Here is a 22,866-nt window from a genome sequence, read left to right as displayed (position 1 = left end):
TATGTTCTCTGACCTGCTGTGTGTCTATAGAGTAACTTTATGAGAGTTGAGGATTGATAAGGAATGATATTTGCTTTATATAGTTAAAACTTAAGGAGCCTTTGTAGGGGACTTTGCTGAAAAATTAAAATAAATAAATAAATAGATTTATGAGTCTCTTATATGGAGGACAATTAAACTTAGAATCACTAGTTAAAGTGAGTAATGTTTATAAAATTTGAATATTATTAATGCGAGGAGGAAAAGTCATATGGATAAGGAGTCCTATGTTTTGTTTTACCTTTATATGGTTATAAACAACAATGAGTCTTCTTTGGGAGACAAAAGAGGACTTTTGATTATATCGTGGACATCTAAGAGTTAAGTAAAATCTATGAACCTCTTTTCAGAGACATCGATAAAATATATATATAAATGAGATGAGCTCCCAAGAAAGGACAGAATAGTTGAGGAAGTAAATAACCACTGTGCTGACAGATAAGTGTATAAATGTGTGCATTGTTAAAAGAATGGATTGGGATTAACTCTTTGTTGTGTCATATTCACTTTTGTTTGAATGAGCAGGAGAGAGCCAGATGACTGTGGGCGGAGAACCAGTGCATTACCTAACCTGAGCTCCATTGAAGACATCTGTGGGTGACTAAGAGGCTACTGTTTTATCCACAAACTCTTTCACAAACTTAGAAATTAGTATTTAGATGTAAGTGCATTTAATTCTAGCTAGCACTGTTTATAAATCTTCAGTGTGTGTTAATTTATTGATGAATAAAGAAATTTGTAATTAACAATAAGGGTTAATAAGGGAACTGTTAAAAAGACAAAAAAGCAAACTAAGGTGTCAAATGTAATTACTCCGGTTGATGTTGTGCGGAAGAGTTTATGGTGGGAACACAGCCTGCCATAGGAGGTATCAGGAGACTTTTAGCTAATCTCCTAGGGGTTCCAGCTATGGACGAGATTCTACAGAAAGCTGGACTAAATTGATATGTGGGGACTGCTGTGAATGATCCAGAGCTGTTTTCTGCAGTTTGAGGTCGAATGTAGAGAGCATTGAGTGATACATTTCCGACAAATGCACATCCTGATAAAATTCTGATTGAGCCACTCGGACTGAAAGAAAACCCGAGAGCTTATTTTTCAAGAGCCCTTCAAGTGTGGAGAAATGTTACAGGAAATGATCCGGATTTGAATCAAATGGAACAGTCCATTTTGCGAGCCAAAATACAGAAGAGGTTGCCCCTACCAGTGACGAGCAAACTGGCAGAGGTGGTTGGCCTTGGAAGTATGGCAAAAGGTGTGAATACAGATCATATAGCCAACCAGGTGGGGATGACAAGAAGAAGGAGAAGAAGCAGGCTTTGGTCAAATAGAGTCAGTCTCTGCTAAATCAGCTATCATCACAACAATAGCTGAGTCAGGTTCAGCTCTAACTATCTCAGCTATCATTGATACCTCCAGCTGTTGCATGTTCTGATGAAGCACATGAGTTAGCTTATGTTGCAAAAGGGAAAGTTAGAAGTAAAATCACAAAGGGGTATGGGTTTTGGGCACCATACTTACTTGAGTAGATTGATTATGTCATAGGCAGGTGCACAATCTGTTGGAGAAATAATGTTCAGAAGGGTATGATAGTTCCTCCTGGTCACATTCCGACTCCAAGGGGTCCTATGCATGAGTTGTTGTGGATTTTTGTTGGCATCATAAAACCAGTTGAAGGGAAAAGATATTTATTAGTGGTAGTAGCTTTATCAGTATCTAAATTGTGTGTAAAGAAGTCATAGGTAGATAGGGACTTCCAGATCTCCTCAGATAATGAGAAAGAGTTTGTGGATAAGACAGTAAGAATGATTTTGCAAAATTGGGGATTAGACAACATCTTGGAGCAGTTTACCACCCATAAAGTCAAGGGAATTGTGAAAAAATGAATGCTAGTTTGAAAAATCGCATTGCCAAAATCTGTCAGCAGACAGGTTTAAATTGGGTAGCAGCACTCCCATTAACATTAATGATGAAGACGAGGATGAGGTGGAAGAAGGTGAACTGGTGGAAGAATATTCTTTTTGAATATTTAATCATTTTATATTCATTCTTAGTGGATCTGGCATTATCTTATGGAGTTGTGATTCGCATATGATGTGTCTGTTGTTTTTCCCAAGGACTCGCTGTTGTTTTCTTTCCCTTTTAGAAAGAAAGGGGGGAGGTTTAGTGTTTGGAGATCGGGATGCGTTGAAGGGGTGCACACCTTCACGGATGGACGATAAAAATGGACTGAGAGACTCTGAATAAGAAGGTCTACACCCAACATCATCAACACCACTTGCGGAGTCGACCTGTGGAAGAGTTTCAGTCTGATACATTGATGTGTTTATATGTCTTTGCTTGAATACGTTGGGACCTCAGATGTGTTTTCTTTTCTTTTCACGAGTTAGGGAAATGGGTTCTAGGTTTGTTATCGGGTCCGATAGGTCGACTAGCCCGCTAACGAACATTATTTTAATTTGTTTATTTTTGGGGTTCCATATGTATTAGCTTAAGTCAACTTCATACATATTGAATTTTTCTTTTAACGTTGGACTGGAGTTCCATAAAGGAGGTTGCTTGTGGCAGGAGAACCGTGAGAGAATTTTTCCTGTCCAAATTGTTTGATGGATATTTCAGGAAAGTTGGCTGCCTGACAGGTTTTTTCGCTCTCACACTCCAGACAATGTGCAGTTGTTAAGCAAATGTAATGTGTTATATATGTAATCGCACTCATGTTCATCTTTTGTTTTTTGAGGCCCTGTATAGCCACAAAGGGGGGGATATGAGGTGTATAGACGATCAACTACGAACAAAGACCATTGTATTAGTAGATATGGGGGAATACAATTAGACTACACCCTAGGCAGCTCCACAGCATGGATATTTGATTTGTCATTCACTGCGCAGGTCAGAACTCAACATATAGAGGTTACGATGTTATGTCTGAATGTTGACCTTTCGGGTGAAAGGTCAAAAGGGGGAATTGTGGAATTATTAGCCTTAGTATTGTTCATATTACTCTTTTAAGATGTATTATGTCTAGCATTGAAAGCTTAATGGTTATATTGTACAATTCTAAGAGCTAAGAGTCAGCACATAAGGCTGTGTGCTGACTAATGGTGGAATACACAAGGACGTCAGATAACAGGAAATACCTCGAAGCTGATAGTAGTAGACACTGGGATTAGCACACCACACATGTGGTTCATCTGGTCAGATAAGCAGAGCCATTGTTTGGAAAACGGGGGGAGTTGGTAAACACAGGGAATACCTTAAGCTGACCTTGCAGACGCACTCACGTCTCGAGCGCATCCTTAAACTTTTATGATGTGGATTGGTGAGATGGCCTAACGCACACATTGGAGGCTGGGGTAAGGAAGGAGCGGTCATGCGACTATAAAAAGGGAGTCAGATGAGAAGGGGTCAGAGCTTACTTGGGAGATACATGATGCATGTTCTCTGTTTGTAACCTCTCCAGAATTCTGTAATAAAACCGTTTGTTTCACTTCAGTCTGATCTACTCGTCTCATTTATTTTGCATCAACGAACACGCAGGACTGGTTTCGTCCACACTTTCTCATTGCACACTTGGGTTTGCACATGTGTGTCATCATTTGCGCCAGGAATATCCTTTCCTTTCTCACTGCTCACCTGGGTTTGCACACCTGTGTCATCATTTTGGCCGGTAAGATCCTTTACTTCCTCCTTCCGTCCATTTTTTACAGCTCCTGATTTGTGAAACACTCCAAGGGCTCTCCTGAAGAATGATTTCTTTGGTTCCTTCTTGATTTTCAGTGTTCGTGTTCGATTACGGTCATGCAGGGTTTTATCGCAGTCTTCCTCATGTTCAGAAGCACCACCTCTGCAGCAGCCCAGGAGGAGAACCATGCGCAGCAGGCTGACCACTGCTTGACCCTTCTTCCTCTGTTCAGTCATTGTTCTTGATCAGTTGATTCAAACAAAGCTTGTGAAGTCCAGCACACAGCTCAAGCGTCAAACTTGAAATCAAAAGTGGTTCTCCCTATTAATATACGGGACTCAGACACACTCTCAGTCTTTAAATCCAGACTCAAAACATTTCTTTTTGAACAAGCTTTTAGATAAATTTATCATAGCGGTTCTCTCTAGCTGTAGCCTGCAGCTATTCTACTATTGTCCAGTGCACACAAACTTAGTCTGTACTGTTGGTCTCCCTTTAACGATTTCTCTTACAGCTCACACACCAAACACAAACCCTGTTCTAATCATTATCTTTCTCTTTTTCCCCTCATGTCCTGAGCTGCTGTCTGGAGGTGTCCATCCAGGGTCCCTGTGCTTTTTCACAGGCGTGCCCCGCTCTTCAGCATAGTATAAAACCATTCTAACCTCTTTTTCTTCCCTCCCACTCTGTTCTCTCTCTCTGTCTCTCTCGCATGCGTCGAGATGTTCGGTTGGCCTGTCTGGAGGTGCCGATTCGTGTTTGCAGCACTCTGGAATCGGCCCTGTCCCGCTCAACAGGGATTAACACAACCCTTCTAACCTATCTTTCTTCCCTCCCACTCCGTTCTCTCTCTCTATCTCTCTCACATGTGTCGAGATGCCCCGTTGGCCTGTCTGGAGGTGCCCCATTCGTGGTTCCAGCGTTCCAGCCATCTTTTTGCACTCTCTTTGTACTGTTGTTCTTGTTTCTGTTCTGTTTCTTCTGTGCGGGTCGACCCACGGGGGTTGGGTTCCTCGGACTGAGCCTTGGTCCCTTCTAAGGTTTCTTCCTCTTAAAGGGAGTTTTTCCTTACCACTGTAGTCACCACAAAATTGGCTTCACTGTGGTGATGCTCATAAGAGGCGTGGACCTGTTTTTTCTGTAAAGCTGCTTTGTGACAACCTTGTTGTAAAAAGCGCTATATAAATAAACTTGAATTGAATTGAATTGAGTTCATCACTTTAATTTAGGGGGCACAAACATTATAAATTCATCATGAAGAATCAGTAATCATTGCTTTCTTTATAGTGAATTGAAAATTGACACTGCAGTTTTGTATTTTTCTCACTCTGACGTTCCTCAACCGCACAACAGGAGCTTGTAAATTAGCTATTGAGTTCAATCAGGTGTACTAGATGTGGGAAAGCACAAAATTGTTCATACAATTAAGTCTTATAACCCCAGGAGAAAGGCACTGCACTTTCCCTATAAATAATTAACTCATTTCTGAGTTCAGTAGTAACACGAGAGCATGGACCTACAGAAAAATAAAGTGATACCAAAGTGATGTAAAGTGATACCAAGATTTGAAGTAGTATGTTTTGGGAAGATGGGATGGGGTCCTGCTGCCTGGAAAGACTTCTGAAGAATCCCCCCACCACCCAGCAGCTTTTCTTCAGCCAGTCAGACATATTAGCCTATATGTTAAATTTATTGACAGAACTGAGATCTGCAGCGTTTTCCTGAGATATTTGAGTTTAACCTGGTTTTAAATAATGCCAGGTTCTATAAGGTGATTTTTGAACACTTACCATTACATTAGTGACAGCTCAGCCTTTACTGGTCCATAGAAATGTTAGTTAAAGTAGTAGAGTATACTGTTCTTATTGGAACTCCTCGTCAGTGGTACCTTAACTGGCAGTTACTTTTTTAGTAGACTTTTTCTGTCAGTCTTGATGACCTCCGGTTCTGTCATGAATGAACAGTGCTAAAGACAAATAAAATGATTAACAAAATGCACAGAATTTCGTTTTGCTCTTGATGCAGTTTTGCATGTCCTGTATGGCGATATTTTAACACATGCTTGATTTATTCTAACTGTATAGATTCCAGAATATCACACCTTTGCCTTGTCTTGACGTCGTTGTTTATCTTATAGAAGGAAATGTTTTCTGAAGCGAATGAAAGTGAAAGTAACTCACATGTCTCTGAACGCGTCTCAGGTAAGGTTTTATGGTTCTATATTTGTATGTAATCTGGTGTAATCTGGTTTTCTTGCTTTAGGGCTTTTTAAAAATGAAAGGCTGGTCCTTACTGAGACAGAGTAAGGGTACAGGGTTTATTGGCCTGGGCGATTCGGTGGTGTAATCGGATATTATCCATGATGGAGCCATGTGCGATGTGTAAAAGGTAACAATGGAAAAGAGCTGAGAGAGAATCAAAAGGATGTATGCACCTCCGACAGCTTGCAAATGTGTTGGGAAGTTGGAGTTAACGTTTAGGAAGTGTGCGGGAGACCCAACAGACTTTTTTCTTTATATATAAAGAAATATGTATGTAGCTGCTGATGGAGCAAAACCTTGTATCTCAAATTTTGTTGTTTTTTCAGTTGTTAAAAAATTCTGAAAATGCCTGTTGTCCTTTATATTGTGTGTAAAGTTCATGATGAATGGACAAAAAGAAACAGCCTAAAATGACTTTAAAAGTAATGTAATTTTTTCTTCTCCTGTAAACAATTATTCTTCTCCTAGAAAACAATTATTTCCATGTACAGGCTTTTCAATACCATTTATACATCTCCATAAAAACTGGTAACATGTGCCACAAAAGGCTGTACATTTCAGAAAAACTCGTATAGAATCTGATTTGACAGGCTGAGGTGGGAAAATAACATTTTAGATGATTGAGCACTTATTTTAATAAAAACATTATCAAAAAGTGCCTTAAGTGTCCTGGTGGTATGTTGAGTTAAGAAAACATCCCTGTAATGATGAAAAACGCCTTGTTTTTATTTGTAAAGTATGTGAACGTGGCTTTGGGAACTGCTTGTAGTATCCCAAGCTGATGAATGCACGTGTTTACAGTAAGGTCTATTAAAACATCGGGTGACTTAGTTCACAAGATGTTGGGCTACTAAATATTTTGTTATTACTCAAAACAGTAGAACAAAGACAGAAATGCAAGAACAATACAAACGCAGTGGTTACTGACGTGGTATAACAAGAGCAATCAACTAAAATCAGTGACATATGCATGTAAAACATGGAAACAAAGAAATCTCTTGTGACAATTAGGGAAGTTGCAGGCGTAAGTGTGACAGCAATATGCAGTTTACAGATTTTCTAACATACTTCAGACTCATTTTCAAAACTGTTTGAAAATATTGTGTCAAGTGACATGGAGTTGCTACACAACACACTCTTCCACTGCAGTGAAAAGGCGTTGGTTTGCAGATGGCATGAATCCTGATGTACATTGTATATTTAATAAACAAGACACAGAGAAGCTTCATCACTGATACACAAACGGACGGACGGACGGACGGACGGACAGACAGACAGATAGATAGATAGATAGAATGGTGAAATTTCATTTGAAGTGTCTTGTCTGTGATGTTGTTTGTGACAGGATGGCAGAGAGTGAAGATAGCAAGTGCCAAGATACTGGCTTGCAGAAGTCACCCACTTCTGAAAACAGGAGTATAAAAATGTCAGTTCCGACCTTCTCGATTCTACTTGGCAAAAAAAAAAGAAGAGAAAACGAAGATTGTAAGACCGATGGCACCAGACCAGCATCCAACTTGGAGCCTCCTAACACACCAAGTAAAACCATTTTACTTTGTTAAACACCAAATTAAAAGCTAAATGTTAATGTAGGGGCCAAACATAACATTACATGAGAAAAGAATTCTTGGACTGATTGCAATATGTTCTGCACTATTACACATTTGTCTGTGCAGACTGTGCACTCTCAGAAACAAAGGTATGACACCGTCACTGGGCCAGTACCCCGCTTATCACTGGAGTAGTGCTCTCAAGGGTACGTCTCAGTACCTTTAGTCAGGGAGCATAATTGTACCATAATCCATAGAAATTAGATAGAATATTTTTATTCTATTAAAATAGAATATATATATATGTACTTTTCATCTCGGAAAATTTATTTAAGGTACACAATTGGACTTTAAAACTGCTGTTGTACCTTTGAGGGAACATTTGTACCTTGATGAGTGAAAATATACTTGCAGAGTTCTAACAGTGTGTGTGTGTGTGTGTGTGTGTGTATACATATATATATATATATATATATATATATATGAGAGAGAGAGAGAGAGAGAGAGAGAGAGAGAGAAATTCTGTGTAGACTGAGAGAGGGAAACCTCAGATTGTCTGCCTTCTGCTTCCTGTTAGCATCTCCAAAAGTAGCAGATGTTACAAACTTCCGTGTTCACATGTACATGTGAAAGCTCTCATAATGTTCCAGCTGCTCAATGAGGTAGTGAGAAACTTTGTGCTCGCTTAATTTTTCCAAAATGCTCACCCAATGTCAGCATTAGCCATTTTGTGAGAAGTATATCTTTATATAGAGATGTGAGAAGGATATCTTTGATTCCACAAAAATGTGTCACAGTTTTCGTGCTGTTAACTATTGAAAAACATTAAGTAAAAAAATCTGAATGCAACAGAATTGCTGTTCAGAGTTTATGAGGAACCTGTATTTCACTAAATTGTCAGGCCAAAAGTGGAAGATTTTATGATGAGTTCCATAATTACTGAAAAACAATTCTATTAGAGTTTTAGTTTGAAGAAGAAGAGGATGAAAACTGTTTTTACTAAACTGTCTTTATGAAACAAAGGAGAAAACAGAAAGACGCAGGTGGTGCTTGAGACCTTTAAAGAGATCAAGGTTTTAAGATGGTCAGTTTAGAATGATGGTGACGCAATGTCTCATGAGGATACTTTCATTCCTGGTCTAAAAGATGCTTTTTAAAGCTGTCCATCTTTGTTTCATGGCATGTTTTTTTAGTCATATGCTCTATCACATAGTCTTTTTATTCGTAGAATTCGCCCAGCTGCCAAAGCAAGCAAAGCTGCTGCTTGATGCCTGTGATTGTTGCACAGAAATGCAATTACATCATATTGTTTGTTGAAGCCAGAGAAACATGGTTTCTCTGAGAAGTTTGCTGAGGGTTTTAGCCTATAGATAGTCTGCACTACACCAAACATTGTGACATATCATTCTTCCTCAGAAAACTTCTTACCACCATGCAGCATCCGAGTGATGAGTGAATTGGCGGTCATCCAGCATTTATGGAGCCACAGTTATATTCTTAACTAACATTGTTTCATGCCTCCTGACTGCCAGAGGGCAACTTAGTCTACATATGACTACTGATAGAACTGAAGCAATCAAGTCTGTAGTTGAGGCCACATGGATCCTATAAAATCTTGTGAAATTGCACAAAGATGACAAGGATGCAGATGTACAAATGTCAGGACCCCTCAAAGAGCAACCCATGATGCTGAGAAGCCCCTGGAGTGGCATTCCACATTATTTGGGGGTGTAGAAGCTGTTTTATAAGCCTCTTCAACTCATTTGACTTGAGCTACCTCATATGGTGAGAGTGGAACACTTGCTTGTTGTGTATGGGGCACCAGCTGTGTTTGTGTAACAGATTGACTCTGTCATTGCCACGTAATGCTTGAGTGCTCAAATAGGGCATAAAAATGAGTGTCGGTCATCAGAAATCCATGTAAGCTGACAAATCAATAGATTTTGGGTGACAAAGAATGGTGACATAACTTTCAACAGAAAGGATGGATTAGACCACAAGCTGACATCGAAACAGCCTGGTTTCCACCACAAAGAGGTAGGGTTAACAGAAAGTTAGTTCCATTCACCAAGCTGCAGATATTATTGCTAGTATGAAAGCTGTCTTAAGTGGGACCTGTTAAGTCCACCTGAAGTAGTGTTTCAAAAGAGGATGTGCACAATGAATGTAATACCCTGTGTAGGTCGCACTGGGGGCTATATATTGTCCTGTATGGCTGGAGGTGTCTTTAGATAGATAGATGGATGGATGGATGGATGGATGGATGGATGGATGGATGGATGGATAGATAGATAGATAGATAGATAGATAGATAGATAGATAGATAGATAGATAGATAGATAGATAGATAGATAGATAGATAGATGCATACATACATACATGCTTTATTGATCCCGAAGGACATTTAGCAGCCAGCAGCAGTCACACAACACAGGACAGTAATAGTAATGAGGATGTAAACAATATAACAGGAAGAATAATTAAATATAAATAGGCATATATACAAATTTACAGACATATATACAAATACAAAAATAGAACAATCATCAATAATGACTGTACAAGGAGGCACATAACAACAATACTGGATAAATATGTGCAGATATTGGTACCAAAATAAAATGTCCAGCTTGGAGTGTCCAGATGTGCAAGATGCATAATCAGGTGTGCAGAAAGTGCAATATGTACAGTAAGGTGTCCATATGTGCAGATGGATAAAAGAAACATAAGATTTAGCATGAGATATAAGACCTATGATTTGTGATTTAACATGAGATTCAGATTCTTGCACCTTTGAGAAAACTACAGACCAGTCTGTGGACCGAGCTGTCCACTTCTGCATGCCTAGTAGATATGGCAACTACCTACAATAACTATGGAAGGTGATCTGCCTTCATCTAGAAGCTGTTGGAGAAATATCACTATAAGAGCTCAGTGCGCTGCATGCAGTGGTCTTGTTTATAGAGTCCTCACATTCTCAATAGGAGTTTACACTGCAGGGTCACAGTCTTCAAAGGGAGTCACTGGGCCCAGAAGCCACACCCATAATTGGAGGCATTGCAGGTGAGGGTGCCTTACCCTCCCCCATTTGAGACAGGGAATCTGCCCTCTTCAGCAAGGGCCTAGGACTAGTGTGTTGAAGTGAGTGGAGTAGTACAAACCAAGGTCCACCTGGCCATTGTGGGGCTACCAAGAGAAGCTGATGGCTGTGTTGGTGAGTAAACACATTCAACAGAAGAGGAATTGGAGGTAATGCAATCGTAGGCAATTTGGCTAATCATACACCAGTGCATCCAGGCCCATTGCTTTCTCCTTGTCTGTGGACAGTGTGTGGTATCCTTGATGGCAAAAAGGTCCACAGATGCTTCAGCATAGTGGCTCAAATCTGACACACCATGCTTGGATTCAGGCTCCTTGACAAGGAGTCAGCTACTGGGTTTAGAACTCCTGGTAGATGATCTGCCTTTAGGGAGGCTAATCTGAGGAATGTCCATTTCAGTATATGATGTGTCAAGTGTAGAACCAATAGATAATGGGTACTACCCTGGTGGTTGATACTGAATACTGCCATTTTGTTGTCGGGACAAATTAGGACATGATGACTCTGTAACCTTGATATGAAATGAGGTAGAGCAGGCTGTAGTGAACACAGTGTCTCAGGTGAATTTGCGCCACCAGCTTCAAAATGTCCTCTGTGTGCCATGGCAACAATGTTGCAGTCATGGATTGAGAATCCAAAACCAAACCTATAAACTAAGTGGTTTGGCTTGAGATTAGTAGCATTTCTACTAATCAATGACCTAATAAGGAGTTGTAATGCACTGATGTCTGCCAAAGTATATTCATGACTAGGGGAGCATACCTGCCAATCATCCTAGTAGGGCAAACTTTTCATACCTGCATCCTTTAAAGGGGACAGAGTTACCTGCATGCAACTGGAAAAAACTCTTGGAGCTTAGAACAGGCCAAAGCTGAGGACCTTCAACTGGAAGAGATGGTCCTGGAAAGCAAACTTAAAAGTAAGCATTATGTAAAGTGTCATAAACCACTTTTTTGGGTTCTTTCACAACATCTACTGTGTGTAACATCTTGAATGGGAGATTTTTGAGATAATGATTTAGCTCCCATAGGTGTAGAACTGGATGAAATCCACTGTTCTTCATGGGCGCGAGAGAAAAAAATTAACCCTACCTCCTTTATGCCACCTTGTGCCAAAAGGGAGTCTATTTTGGCCTGCAAGCCAGCAGCCTGCACTGAACTTCTCACAGTTGTTTGACTGAAGCAGCCGTGGGGACGGGGCTATCTGAACTGGAGTCAGTAGTCTTTTGACAGAGTTGCAAGAACCCATTAAGTTGAGTAGTCGAGGCACATGCTGCAAATTGGGACTCTAAATACAGTCCAACTGATGGCCTATGACCATCAGCAAGAGGTGCGTCCAGGTTTTGATCTAAAGGGGGCCAATGCGTTTAGGCTTGCTGCCGATGAATAGTGCCAGGGTCTTTCAGGGGGTAGCTGTGTACCCTCTGCATGGGTGAGGCCATGCCCTGTAAAGACAGTCATTCCCACTATTGCATTTGTCGCTGGGGAGGGCAGAATTGTGCAGTTTGAGGAACACCCATTTGTTGGTGTGCAACATTCCAGAGCATCTTTAGCAGCTGACCCAAACAGATAACTTGGCACAAAAGTAAGCTTTCATAATGTAGTTCTACATACATATCAGGTACGATGTCATTAGACACCCCTGTTTAAAGTGTTGTATAAACATTATCACAACCTGTGGATGTTAATGTGACTATTTAAATGTTTTCATTTAACTCTTTCTGTCTTGAAGGGAAGATGACTGTTGAACCACCATCTGCTGAAGACAGACCCATCTCATCATCTAAATCCAAATTTAAAAAAAAAATTCCAAAACTAAATTTACCTTTTAAAAAGAACTCGCAACAACAGCGTAAAAACATCCAACCTGAAGGTGTAAAAACTTTACCACTCATCTAATTCATGACAACAATAAGATGTCAATAGTTTAGCCAAGTATCTGTTAATATATAAAGGTTTTATGTTGTTTACACTGATATTTTACACATATATCATGTATAGTTTTGTGTTATTTAACTGCTGTTAAGTGTTAGGTGCACACTGTGAATGTTCAAGTTGTCCTGGTGTCCAAATTAATTGTCTTTATTTTTGTACATTTCAGAGATTCCTTTGACTTTCAAACAGAACCTAAAAGAGCAGCACTTTGCAGTGGCAGGGAAGCAACTGATAAACCGCGAGGAGCGTCTGTTTTCAGTGAAACAAGATGGGGTGGGATCCAGCAAGAGTCTGGTGGAGGAAGAGGAGGATAACAAAGAAAATCTAAGGAAAGACTTTGAAGAGCTTTTGGAGGAGGTATGGTTGACATTGGGGAATTCCCTAGAAGTCCAAACAGAGAATGAGAAAGAGGTGCTAAAACAAGCAGTCCTGGTCATACAACAAGAGGAGGAGCAGGACAGGAGATGGGAAGGGGTGGCAGAAAAAGAGTGCCCTCCATGGAGGCCTCGGTGCTGCAGGCAGACGCACGACTCTCTGCTTCAGAATATGGTTCAGCGGCGAATGGAGGAGGCAAAGTTAGACTCCAATACTGACATTAAATCTTCAGTTCAAAAAGAAATCACAGGCAAAGGTAAACAAATTAAGGAGGACCTGCTACACATTGCAGAACATGTGAGGAGCTGCTACCCAGGAGAGAATGTGTGCCAACTGTATGCCAAATTATACCATCAGGAATTTTGTGCTACACTCAGAGAAATTGCTGACTATGGACTCAGTGATGCCGACTGCTCACATGTGCTGCAGTGGGTGAACATACATTATCCCAGGTAAGACAGGAGAACTCATGTTGTGGCATTTTATACCTCTAACTCATGAACTGTGTATTCAGTTACTGAGCCATGCTCTGCTTTTTTGTAGTATCTTGAGGTGTAAAGAGCTTAAAGGGGTTATTGAATATGAGCAACTTGAAGCACTCCTGCCTGCAAACATGTTTGAACCACTGGAGGAGCAGTGTTTGACCCAAATAGAGGTATATTATCATTTAAAATCTCTTAAACAGTTCTCATACTTAATTACTCAGCTCCTGAGATCTTCTGACTTGTATGTGTTTTGATCTTTGTTTTTTCTTTTTATTTATGTTCCAAGGACACACTCCAGACATGGTGCCTAAATATTTTAAAAAAGGAGAAAGCTGAGCCTGAATTGAGGGATGGATGCTACTTCAGCTGCCTGGCCATTGATGTGATAAAGGTATGATGGAATGTACAGTGAATTGCAGCGCAATAGGAAAAAGCAGTGCTGTGTACAGTGATTGTGTGACTCAAAAAACTTTCTGTCTTTCTCTGGCAGTGTGTCCATGATGCTATAACGTCAGCACAGAAAGTGCTGGGCTCTTGTTCAAAGTCTCAAAGGATCACACACCAGATTAAAGAATTCCTCATTAGGTGAGTTGCTAATTTCTGGGGCCTGGTTTTAAATATTTCTTGTGTTACAGTTTCATACATCATACTTTACATTTTTAAAGTCAGTCAAACTTGCTTTAGACATGTTTCTGATATTTTTTCTTCTTTTCAGTTACCAAGATTACCTTAAGAATGTGACAGAGGATAATCAGGGGAACACTGACACTGTACTGAAGGCCAACCTTCTGTGTATCAGACAACTCAGGTGAGCATCCAGAAATAGATCTTGAAGATTTTTAGCATTTAATCATTTTTTACATGGTCCTTGTGTAAAATTCGATCCTCAGGGAATACATAACAGTGAATCAAGAACTCTTTTCTGAGATTTTCAGTTTTAAATCATATCTGTGAGATGATTCCTGTGTAAGACTTGTTGTTTTATCCTCAGGGAATATATAACAACAAATCAAGAACTCTTTCCTGCACATCTCAAGTCTGACTGTAGGAGTTTGCTGGTCAGCATAAGAGAACTTTGCCATGGCTATTTCACCAAGTCTGTCCATAAAGATTTGAAGGTAAGTCAGACCTAATTAATGCTTTTTTTATATTTAACTGATTTATTAGTTACCCCTGGTGATTTGCATCTAACTGCAGTTTACATTGTTTTACCTCTTTTATTGGTTATTTCCTTTATTTATCAGTACTCATTCTGTAGCGGGCATCGTTTCTTGTTTTTGATGTTAATTCACTTGTTGTGACCTGTAGAAGACAAAATGGTAACCTGTTCATGTGTTTGTTTACTTCCACAGGGAACGTATGCCAAACTAGGTACTAGTGAGTGGCTCAAACACAGTGAACATGTATGTGGTGAGCTGCTTGAAGGAGTGGACACGCACATTCAGAAACTTACTGACTTGGACAAAACATGCCTTCAGGTACAGAGCGTGCAGCTTTATTAACAAATACATGAAAATACTTTTGCATGTATGTGGGATGGACTGATGGAGGCATATTGATTAATTGATTGATTGATTGATTGATTGATTGATTGATTGATTGATTGATTGATTGATTGACAGGATTTGCTCAGTCATCTTCACAAAGAAGTGCTAGCAGAGTATGTAAGGACACTGATGAAGAAGAAGATCAAACTTGGAAAAGCGAATATACAACAGGCAGCTGAAGCATTACGTGACAACAACCAGAGAATACACACCCTTTTTATTGAAGCTGTAAGTATCTCTCTCTTTTTCTCTCTCTCTTTAATTTGCAGTGTCAGGAAAAATGTACAAATCATACAATGCCAGGCCACCTCATTAAGTAAAGCTACATTGTTTCTACACTTGTTCTCCATTGTATATTCAGCTTCACTCTCCATATAGTAGGTGCACTTTGTAGTTCTAAAAACTGTAGATCCCTCTGTTTCTCTGCATACTTTTTAGCCACCCTATACACTCTTTCTTTAATGGTCATGACACCCACAGGAGCACACAGGTATTATTTGGGTGGTGGATCATTCTCACTGCTGCAGTGACACTAACGTGGTGCTGGTGTGTTAGCGTGTGTTGCACTGGTACATGTGGATCAGACTTATTTCAGCCTTAACCTAACACAGCAAAGTAAATTACACAGAATCATTACATGTCACTGGGCCTCAATTTGTAAGATATTTGTAATTAACAGCACATCAGCTTGAACTTAAACTCACTCTGAGAAGTATCCATGGCATTTTTTAATTATTAGGCGACATGAAACTGAATGATATTGAGCAGATGGAATGACTTGACGTGACTATTATAAATAGCTTCTCTGAAAAACACATTTAGAAAAAGCCCTTATTAATGATGCAGTGATTAAGAATTCCTATAGGTGAGTGTGGTACCACATTATGCATTTAAATAGGCAAATATAGCATTAAGTGAGAATAAGCCAGAAAAACATTATAACAGAATGTATATTGGCCTATAAGTACGGAATATTAAAATAAACAAGCTGAAAATATGCTCCAATTACCGTTATCTTGTCATAAACCTCAGTAAAACCATGTTTGGTTTCAGATAAACCTCAGTTAAACTTAATATGCAGCACCATCTAGATGTAGATGTGTGATTGTTAAAAGACACAGGAATTGGATGTATAATATATAGTATACTGTATATGGGTTGATTGATGGATTGATTGATTCATTCCATTTTATTTGATTTCATGAACAGGGGTCAAGAATGGATGATCTGAAAGACATCCTGGAAAGTCTTGCTGATCTGTTGACACTGAAAGAGCTACACACTATTGAATTAGAGCTTGCGAATCTATCCAAAAGCTACCCTGACTTCTGGTACAAATTCCCCAAAATTTTATCACATTTAGGTTAAATATAACCTTTGCACTTTGGAAACAAAAGTTGATCTGATCTTTGGCCTTTACAGCGAAGCTCATGTCTGCGCCTGGCTGCATCACAGGCCGACCCTCTCTACCGCAGAGCTCAGAATGATCAAGGAGACTTTCTCAGAGTTACGGGAGCCAAACACACCAGTAGAAACTGATCATCAGGAGCAGGATCCACTCTACTCAAGCAGAGATTTCTTCTCTAAAGTGTTTGTTAGATGCACTGCACAACAGTCCCTTGGCCACATGCTGAGTTGTATTTAAAGTTTCAATGCTTTTTGTATTTTTTTATTTGTGTATAAGTATTTGTGTATATTTGTGTATAAGTATTTGTGATATTCTGATATTCATTTGGACTGAAACAGTTGTAAAATCTGTACTGTCTGGAATTACTTTCCCATCATCCTAAACTAATAAAAAAACAGAAGAATCATCCCAGTCAGCTTTTATGAATACTCTTAGTCTGCTTTAGTGTGGTGATTAATGCTATGAATTATTATGACATATTATATAAATTGTGGTCCTATGCATTGAATTATGAATTTACCAGGCATTGGCCCATGGACTAATATCTTTCTTATCTGTTTTGGAGTGTGCCAATAGGCTGGTGGGAAAAAAAACCAAACTTCAAACAGGTAACTGGAAATCGGAAATTAGATTACACGGGAGTTTCCTTTATAACTACATCAGGCTCAGTTCCAGCTCTTATGAGCTAGGCAACAACATCCCAAACAGCTTACGTTTAACTGTGGAATGCTTAGTCAGTGGTGAAAAAACCTGCAGTATACAATCACAGGAAAGACACTGCTACTGTTACAAACAAGGGCTGTTTTCTGACTTGCAACACTACTTCCAGCATAGCTTCCCTGAACGATTTACACATCCAGTACAGGAAGAGATGGATTTTGTAGAATAGGTGATTAGTGGTAGATTACAAGGTACTTTCTGCAGAATGAAAAACAGCTGGAGCATATCAATTTGTAGGGAATTCCACATAGCAGGATTATCAGTCACCTAGAAAAGCCAGAGTTTTAGCTTGTCAAACAGCAGGACAGGTAAGGGATATTCCTATTGGACAGGCCTCATTATGGGCTCACTTCATTCAGTTCAGTGAGATAATGTGCTTTGCCCCCTTGATGTGCTACTATATTGAGTATTATGTACTGACAGTTATAAGTTTCATTTTTATAATACATTCAAGGTATGAATTACAGGGGGTCCTGGGGGGTCTGGTACCCCTTAATTAACCTCTTGGATCCCCTGAATATCTAAAACTCAAAATTCTGGGGGTCCATAAAAATAACATACAATGTTATGCTGTCCACTGGTGAAAAATCGACACTCAAATACAGATTCAGGGAAAGGTCACTGTTTAGCTGCTCCATCTACAATCAGTGAACATCTGTCTTTGGTATTCTTAGCTAACTAGAGATGCATCTCTGGTCTGGCTCAGCGTGGCGCTGCAGCAAACTGGCTCACCCAGTTGGTCCTTCATAGCCTAGCAACTATAACTTTGCCCAGGACATCTCTGAAAATCTTTACTATATGCAGCAGCATATTTGTAAATCTGAAAACTTTCTCAATTTTCCAAGAGAAATGGACTGGATGATTGTCCATCTGTACAGATCTGTCTGCCACTATCAAACTGCACAATTCATGTGTAGCCAAGACAGCAGCTCCAATATTTCAGGCAACTGGGTGTGATGTGTCCTTTGTTTTGAAAGGCCTTCTGACTCACGTCCAGTATTTTCTTCATCTGTTGCTTTGACAATCCCCTTTTCCACTTCAGGAGAGCAGGCAGGTGCTCCTCACTGCAAGACATTACAGACAAACCATCTCTGAATTACGGTTCTATGGATTAAAAACATAAACTGAACAAAGCTCAGCGTTGATTATTGACAGTGAGTAAGGGTCAGTAAGTAGAAGTGAGACTGTTTACCTCTCTTTAGGGAAGTCTCTGTACAGGGCTGCACAGATGAGCATGAGAACATTTATATCACTGCACCCCAAAATCTCACTCATCTTCAACAGAAACATTTTCTGCTCATCATCACTGACACTCTGCTTAAATCAAATGGGTAAAAATGACATTCACTTTAAATTACATCATAGTGTGCATTACAGTGACATACAGTATACATTACATTTTAAAGTGTAAATTGCTATAAGAAGTAGTCAGTTGATAATTATACTTTATTGATAGACATTCTTTCCATTTCATTATAGAATTAGATATTCCTCTTTTGGTCTTCATGTGGTTATATTCATGTAGTGAAATAGTTCACTAAATTTCAAGTAAAACTCATGTATGGGGAAATGTTTGTTTGGTAATTAGTTTATTTAAAAAATATTTCTCAAAACAGCTACCAGTGAGAGATTACAACATTCATCACAAGGACTTTTGAGTTTTCGGATTCAGTGCAGGGAAACACTCACATTTTCAGTGTTTACCAGTTGTGTGAAGGTAGAGTTCCGCATCTCTCATCACCCTGTTGTCAATATCACCCCATCTCATTTCAAGCTGTTTGCACTTTCTCTGTATCAGACATTGCAGGTATGCTCTGGTAACACTCTGGTATGCTGCATTTACAATGTGCTAGAAAACAGAGAAGTGGTTGGAGAGTGAGTTGTTTTGAGCTGGAAAAACCCTGACAATTCACTGAATTTGTCGATAAATTATCTTGTTTTGTTCTCTATCCCTGTTACCTTAGTGGTAAAGGTGCAAACACATTTTAATCATGTCCATTAGTTTGTATATGTGTATGTCCTTTTCTTAGAAATACCTCTTTAGATGGTCCTAAAATGGTGGAGAAAACAATGTCTTTGAAAATTCAGATTACATTTATTGTAAATGATTAATCTGAGTGCTAAGGTAGTAAAGACCTGGTCACAAAATCTAATAAGAACCACTTTAGTTATTTGTAATAGGCAGTATGAACCTGCATATGGCTTTTTTGTGGCTTCTATCACAGTAGAGAAACGGTTGTTTGGAGAATTATATTACAATCCTGCACTTTTTGATGATTTGACACATCACAGAGTTGAGACACACCTCTGTCAGGCCTGCAAACCACTGCTGTACAATGGATGAAACATGATCCTCCATGTTCCCCAACATCATGAGATTGGGTGAGTTTGTATCATTGTTTGAATCCAAAATATTGAAACAGTAAGACCTGCAGGAAAGGGAAACCATGACAAAAAAATGTATTACAAACATAAACTCACAGGTTACATGTACTTCATGCACATGAGTATGTGCAGAACTTGTAAACAAAACAAAAGCTTGTCATCAGAAAGATATTTTACGATGACAGGAAGTCAGCTATTATTATCTCATTGGCAAGCTCAGTCTGTTCTGCTGCAGGTAAAATGTTCTTTTTCCAGTTCTTTGTGGAAAATAAATAAATATATCAACAAATCAGTTAAACAAATATTCCCATGACCTAACAGTGCCATCTTCATATGCATCATTGTTTTGTTTTGCAGATCACCTTCCAAACTCACCGGAGGTGCTTACACATGTCAATTATCCTGAAGAGATGAAATGAATATGTTTCATTGGACTTCTGGGCCTCCAGATGTTTCTTCTCATCATTCACATACCTGAAAAGATACGGCTGTTATCATTTTGAAAAACAGAAAACAAGTCCTGTAGCAAGTACAGGATAATGCAGTATGTAATTGTAATTGATTCTGTGTCTGTATATCCGACTTCAATATTAGAAATGACAAATGAACCTCTCTACAAAGGTGTGGAGTTCATCACAGCAAAGTTGTTGAACAGCAGTTACCAGGGTGTCGCTGATTATTTCTGTGCACTTAAGAGCAGCATCTAGACACTAGAGAGAGAGAGAAAATGCTTGAAATATCTGAAATCCTTTGTTAGATAGTTTATTCTGGACATGAGAATCTCTCCTCCTTTCGTACCTGCATAACATCCAGCTGAACCTTAATAAGACCCTCTTCATTTCTACAATCAAGATGAGCCTCACTGTACAGCAGGATGTTCTGGAGCACAGTCGAGATGTGCTTCTGAAGGAGTGTAAGGAACCTCTGCTTTGACTTCTCAAACCAGTCAGTCAGTAACAGAGGGTCAGATACTCTGAGAACATGGTCCTGGATGTTGGGGCTTCCTGTAAAGCCATGACTGGAAAGGAATTAAAGAAATGATATCCCAAAAATAGTTACTTTATAAAAGAAGCACAAATTCTTCTTAACTGTAATGCATGTCACTATAAAAGGGTTTTATTCAGAATTTATTCTATTGGTCCATTCTTCATTAAATGATAACATACTTTTTCAAATGAAGTGAAAAAAATAACAATGAAGAAATTGAGTTACTTGGTTTGGATATGACAATAATTGATAATTTGAACATTCTTAAATATATATTATATCACATAAAATATATATAAAATGTGTTTTTAAAAATTCTAATTTGAGAATTTGTAATATCACACAATATAACACAGCAGTAATTACTTTGGTGCATACCTAAAGTATGTCTGTTTCACCCACACTAGGAGGATTGAGACCTCTTTCACTGATGAACTTCTGTCCACAAATAAGTCCAACACAGCAAAAAGGCAGCAATTATAGCTGTCAATCAGGTAACTCAGCAGTCTTGAGTTCTCCAAAACAAGAACTAAGCCAATCACCTTGCTGCACACCAAACTCAGATGTGTCAGGGACTCCCCTGTCTGTAGCTGAGAGTCTCTGGACCCCTCTGGTGGCAGAGCGGGAAAGTGTTTGTCTACAGACTTTTCTATTATGTTGAGATACTCTCTCAACCAGTTTTGAGAGTAACTGCCCTCTTTTCCCTCGGGTGCGATACCATTCACTTTCGCCCACTGTTTAACCTGCTCAGCAGCTTGCTTCAGCTCCTGGGACATTAAATCTCCTAGAAGAACATTGCTGAGAGTGGACAGGAGCCTCTGACCTTCATCTTCAGAATTCTGAGCTTGCATCTCAGAATCTGTTCCACACTGGTCTGTACTGTTTAGGCGGTGGCAGGTTTGTGTTATAGAATCTCCTGTTGGAGGCAAGTGGATGCATGTCAGTGTCACCTTTGGTTGACATGTTGTCTATTTTTTTTTCATTAAAACAGCATAAAATGAAAATGGTATGTTCTTTAAAAATTAAAAAATGTTTTCATATGGAGCAGATTAATTTAATATTCTTTTCTTTCTAAGAGGTTTTCATAGTATTTTTCTTAAAGCTCTTAAATTAAGAAAAAAATACAGCATAAACTGTAGTTTTAAAATATTGTGGCATTATTCTAAAGGGTCAGTTTGATTAAGCTAACATATCATTCTTCAAGAACCTATTTGATTTTGTCAGACATAGCAATGTCCTCAACTGTCATGGAAAACATCAGTAAACAGGCAGCTGCATGAATACCCTCTATGTGATTAATACCCCAAACCCATCCATCCATCCATCCATTTCCTAAGCCGCTTCTCCGTCAGGGTCGCGGGAATACCCCAAACCAAGATGACAAATTTGCACTTAAGAAACATATGACAGCTGTAAAGAATATCATTCTTTCTCTTACTTCTTAATGAATTACGTTTCTATAAGTCTATAAAAGTATGTGAAAACATTTAGCTACTTTAAAAGTGTGACTGCTGCCAGCTGGGTCAAAATCATATAGTACAAATTGTCCTCTTATGTGACCAAAGTGTCCTCTGCTGTGACTTAACAAGGATGCCAGAAGAAAGGACATGGATGTCACTGGCTGACCAGAAAAGATATGATCACGACACTGACATATGTAACGTTTTTGGTCTCTGAACATGTTATATCAACTACCTTTTTCATTTATTTTCAATAGATGGAAAGCTACATATAAGGCAAAGAGTGGTTTCTATATCTATCATTACAAAGGCTACAGGTCAATCTTTCACTTGCAGTTCTTAGAAGGTATAAATTCCAAATTAATGATGTCTCACCATCCACAGGCTCAGTGAGCTGTGAAGTTGCGTTGCTCACCAAAGGTTTCCTGCTGTCTTCATCACCTGTCCACCTTTTTCTCTACAATTTATGGATCAGTTTTTTCAAAGTCTTTGACTTTTTTTTGTTTTTGCTTCCTTTGTCTTTGTCTTCAACACAAACCTTCTAAAGGTAGCATGAGTCTTTTATACAGCAACATTGGCCCTCCCCACTATACATAATGTGCTGAAGTAGTACTGTACTTTCCCTACAGCTCACTTACATCTTTGCAATGCAAAATTTTCATATCAAACTCAGAATGTCAGTATCATAGTTTGCATGCACACCTTTAAATACACACATATTTATAAAACATACAGTGGAAGTTTTCTAGGTACCAGAACTTGCAGCTGTGATGTGACACACACAAGAATTGTGGTTAAATTGAAAAAACTACAAGGAGTAACTTGGGGAAAACAGGGTATAGCACCATTTTGGATAAACCTGGGTAATTACAGTAACGTTTAACCAAAAATCAGATTTACACAATTTACCCCAAAATTTATCACTCAGCCCAA

General features: G+C 39.1%; 1 protein-coding gene across 6 annotated transcripts; it reads left to right on the top strand.

The window, feature by feature from the left end:
- The first annotated feature begins 5,888 nt into the window (after window positions 1-5,888).
- Window positions 5,889-16,787, top strand: LOC119263453. Of its 6 annotated transcripts, none has more exons than XM_037538329.1 (13): window positions 5,889-5,922; window positions 7,328-7,521; window positions 12,364-12,504; window positions 12,733-13,393; window positions 13,485-13,596; window positions 13,713-13,817; window positions 13,917-14,011; window positions 14,142-14,234; window positions 14,418-14,544; window positions 14,779-14,904; window positions 15,049-15,201; window positions 16,183-16,304; window positions 16,396-16,787. In XM_037538329.1, exons 2-13 carry the CDS (start codon window positions 7,329-7,331, stop codon window positions 16,616-16,618), a joined length of 2,151 nt encoding a protein of 716 aa, XP_037394226.1. In that variant the 5' UTR covers window positions 5,889-5,922; window position 7,328; the 3' UTR covers window positions 16,619-16,787. The 6 variants fall into 6 exon arrangements, with proteins under 6 accessions (XP_037394226.1, XP_037394230.1, XP_037394229.1 ...); XM_037538333.1 differs by lacking the exon at window positions 5,889-5,922 and adding an exon at window positions 11,445-11,551 and having other exon boundaries at window positions 7,392-7,521; XM_037538332.1 differs by lacking the exons at window positions 5,889-5,922; window positions 7,328-7,521 and adding exons at window positions 10,051-10,746; window positions 11,445-11,551.
- Window positions 16,788-22,866: the final 6,079 nt, after the last annotated feature.

The sequence above is a fragment of the Pygocentrus nattereri genome, chromosome 5, assembly GCF_015220715.1.
Source record: "Pygocentrus nattereri isolate fPygNat1 chromosome 5, fPygNat1.pri, whole genome shotgun sequence".
Taxonomy (NCBI): domain Eukaryota; kingdom Metazoa; phylum Chordata; class Actinopteri; order Characiformes; family Serrasalmidae; genus Pygocentrus; species Pygocentrus nattereri.
The sequence above is the reverse complement of the archived record's forward strand: the minus strand, read 5'-3'. Positions and strand labels throughout refer to the sequence as shown.

What these genes read in the sequence shown, in the direction of transcription:
- LOC119263453 (XM_037538329.1), top strand. Translation starts at nt 7,329, where the DNA reads ATGGCAGAGAGTGAAGATAGCAAGTGCCAAGATACTGGCTTGCAGAAG. An exon ending in GGAGCCTCCTAACACACCAA is followed by an intron (nt 7,522 to 12,363) that starts GTAAAACCATTT and finishes TCTGTCTTGAAG; the next exon opens with GGAAGATGACTGTTGAACCA. An exon ending in ACACCCTTTTTATTGAAGCT is followed by an intron (nt 15,202 to 16,182) that starts GTAAGTATCTCT and finishes TTTCATGAACAG; the next exon opens with GGGTCAAGAATGGATGATCT.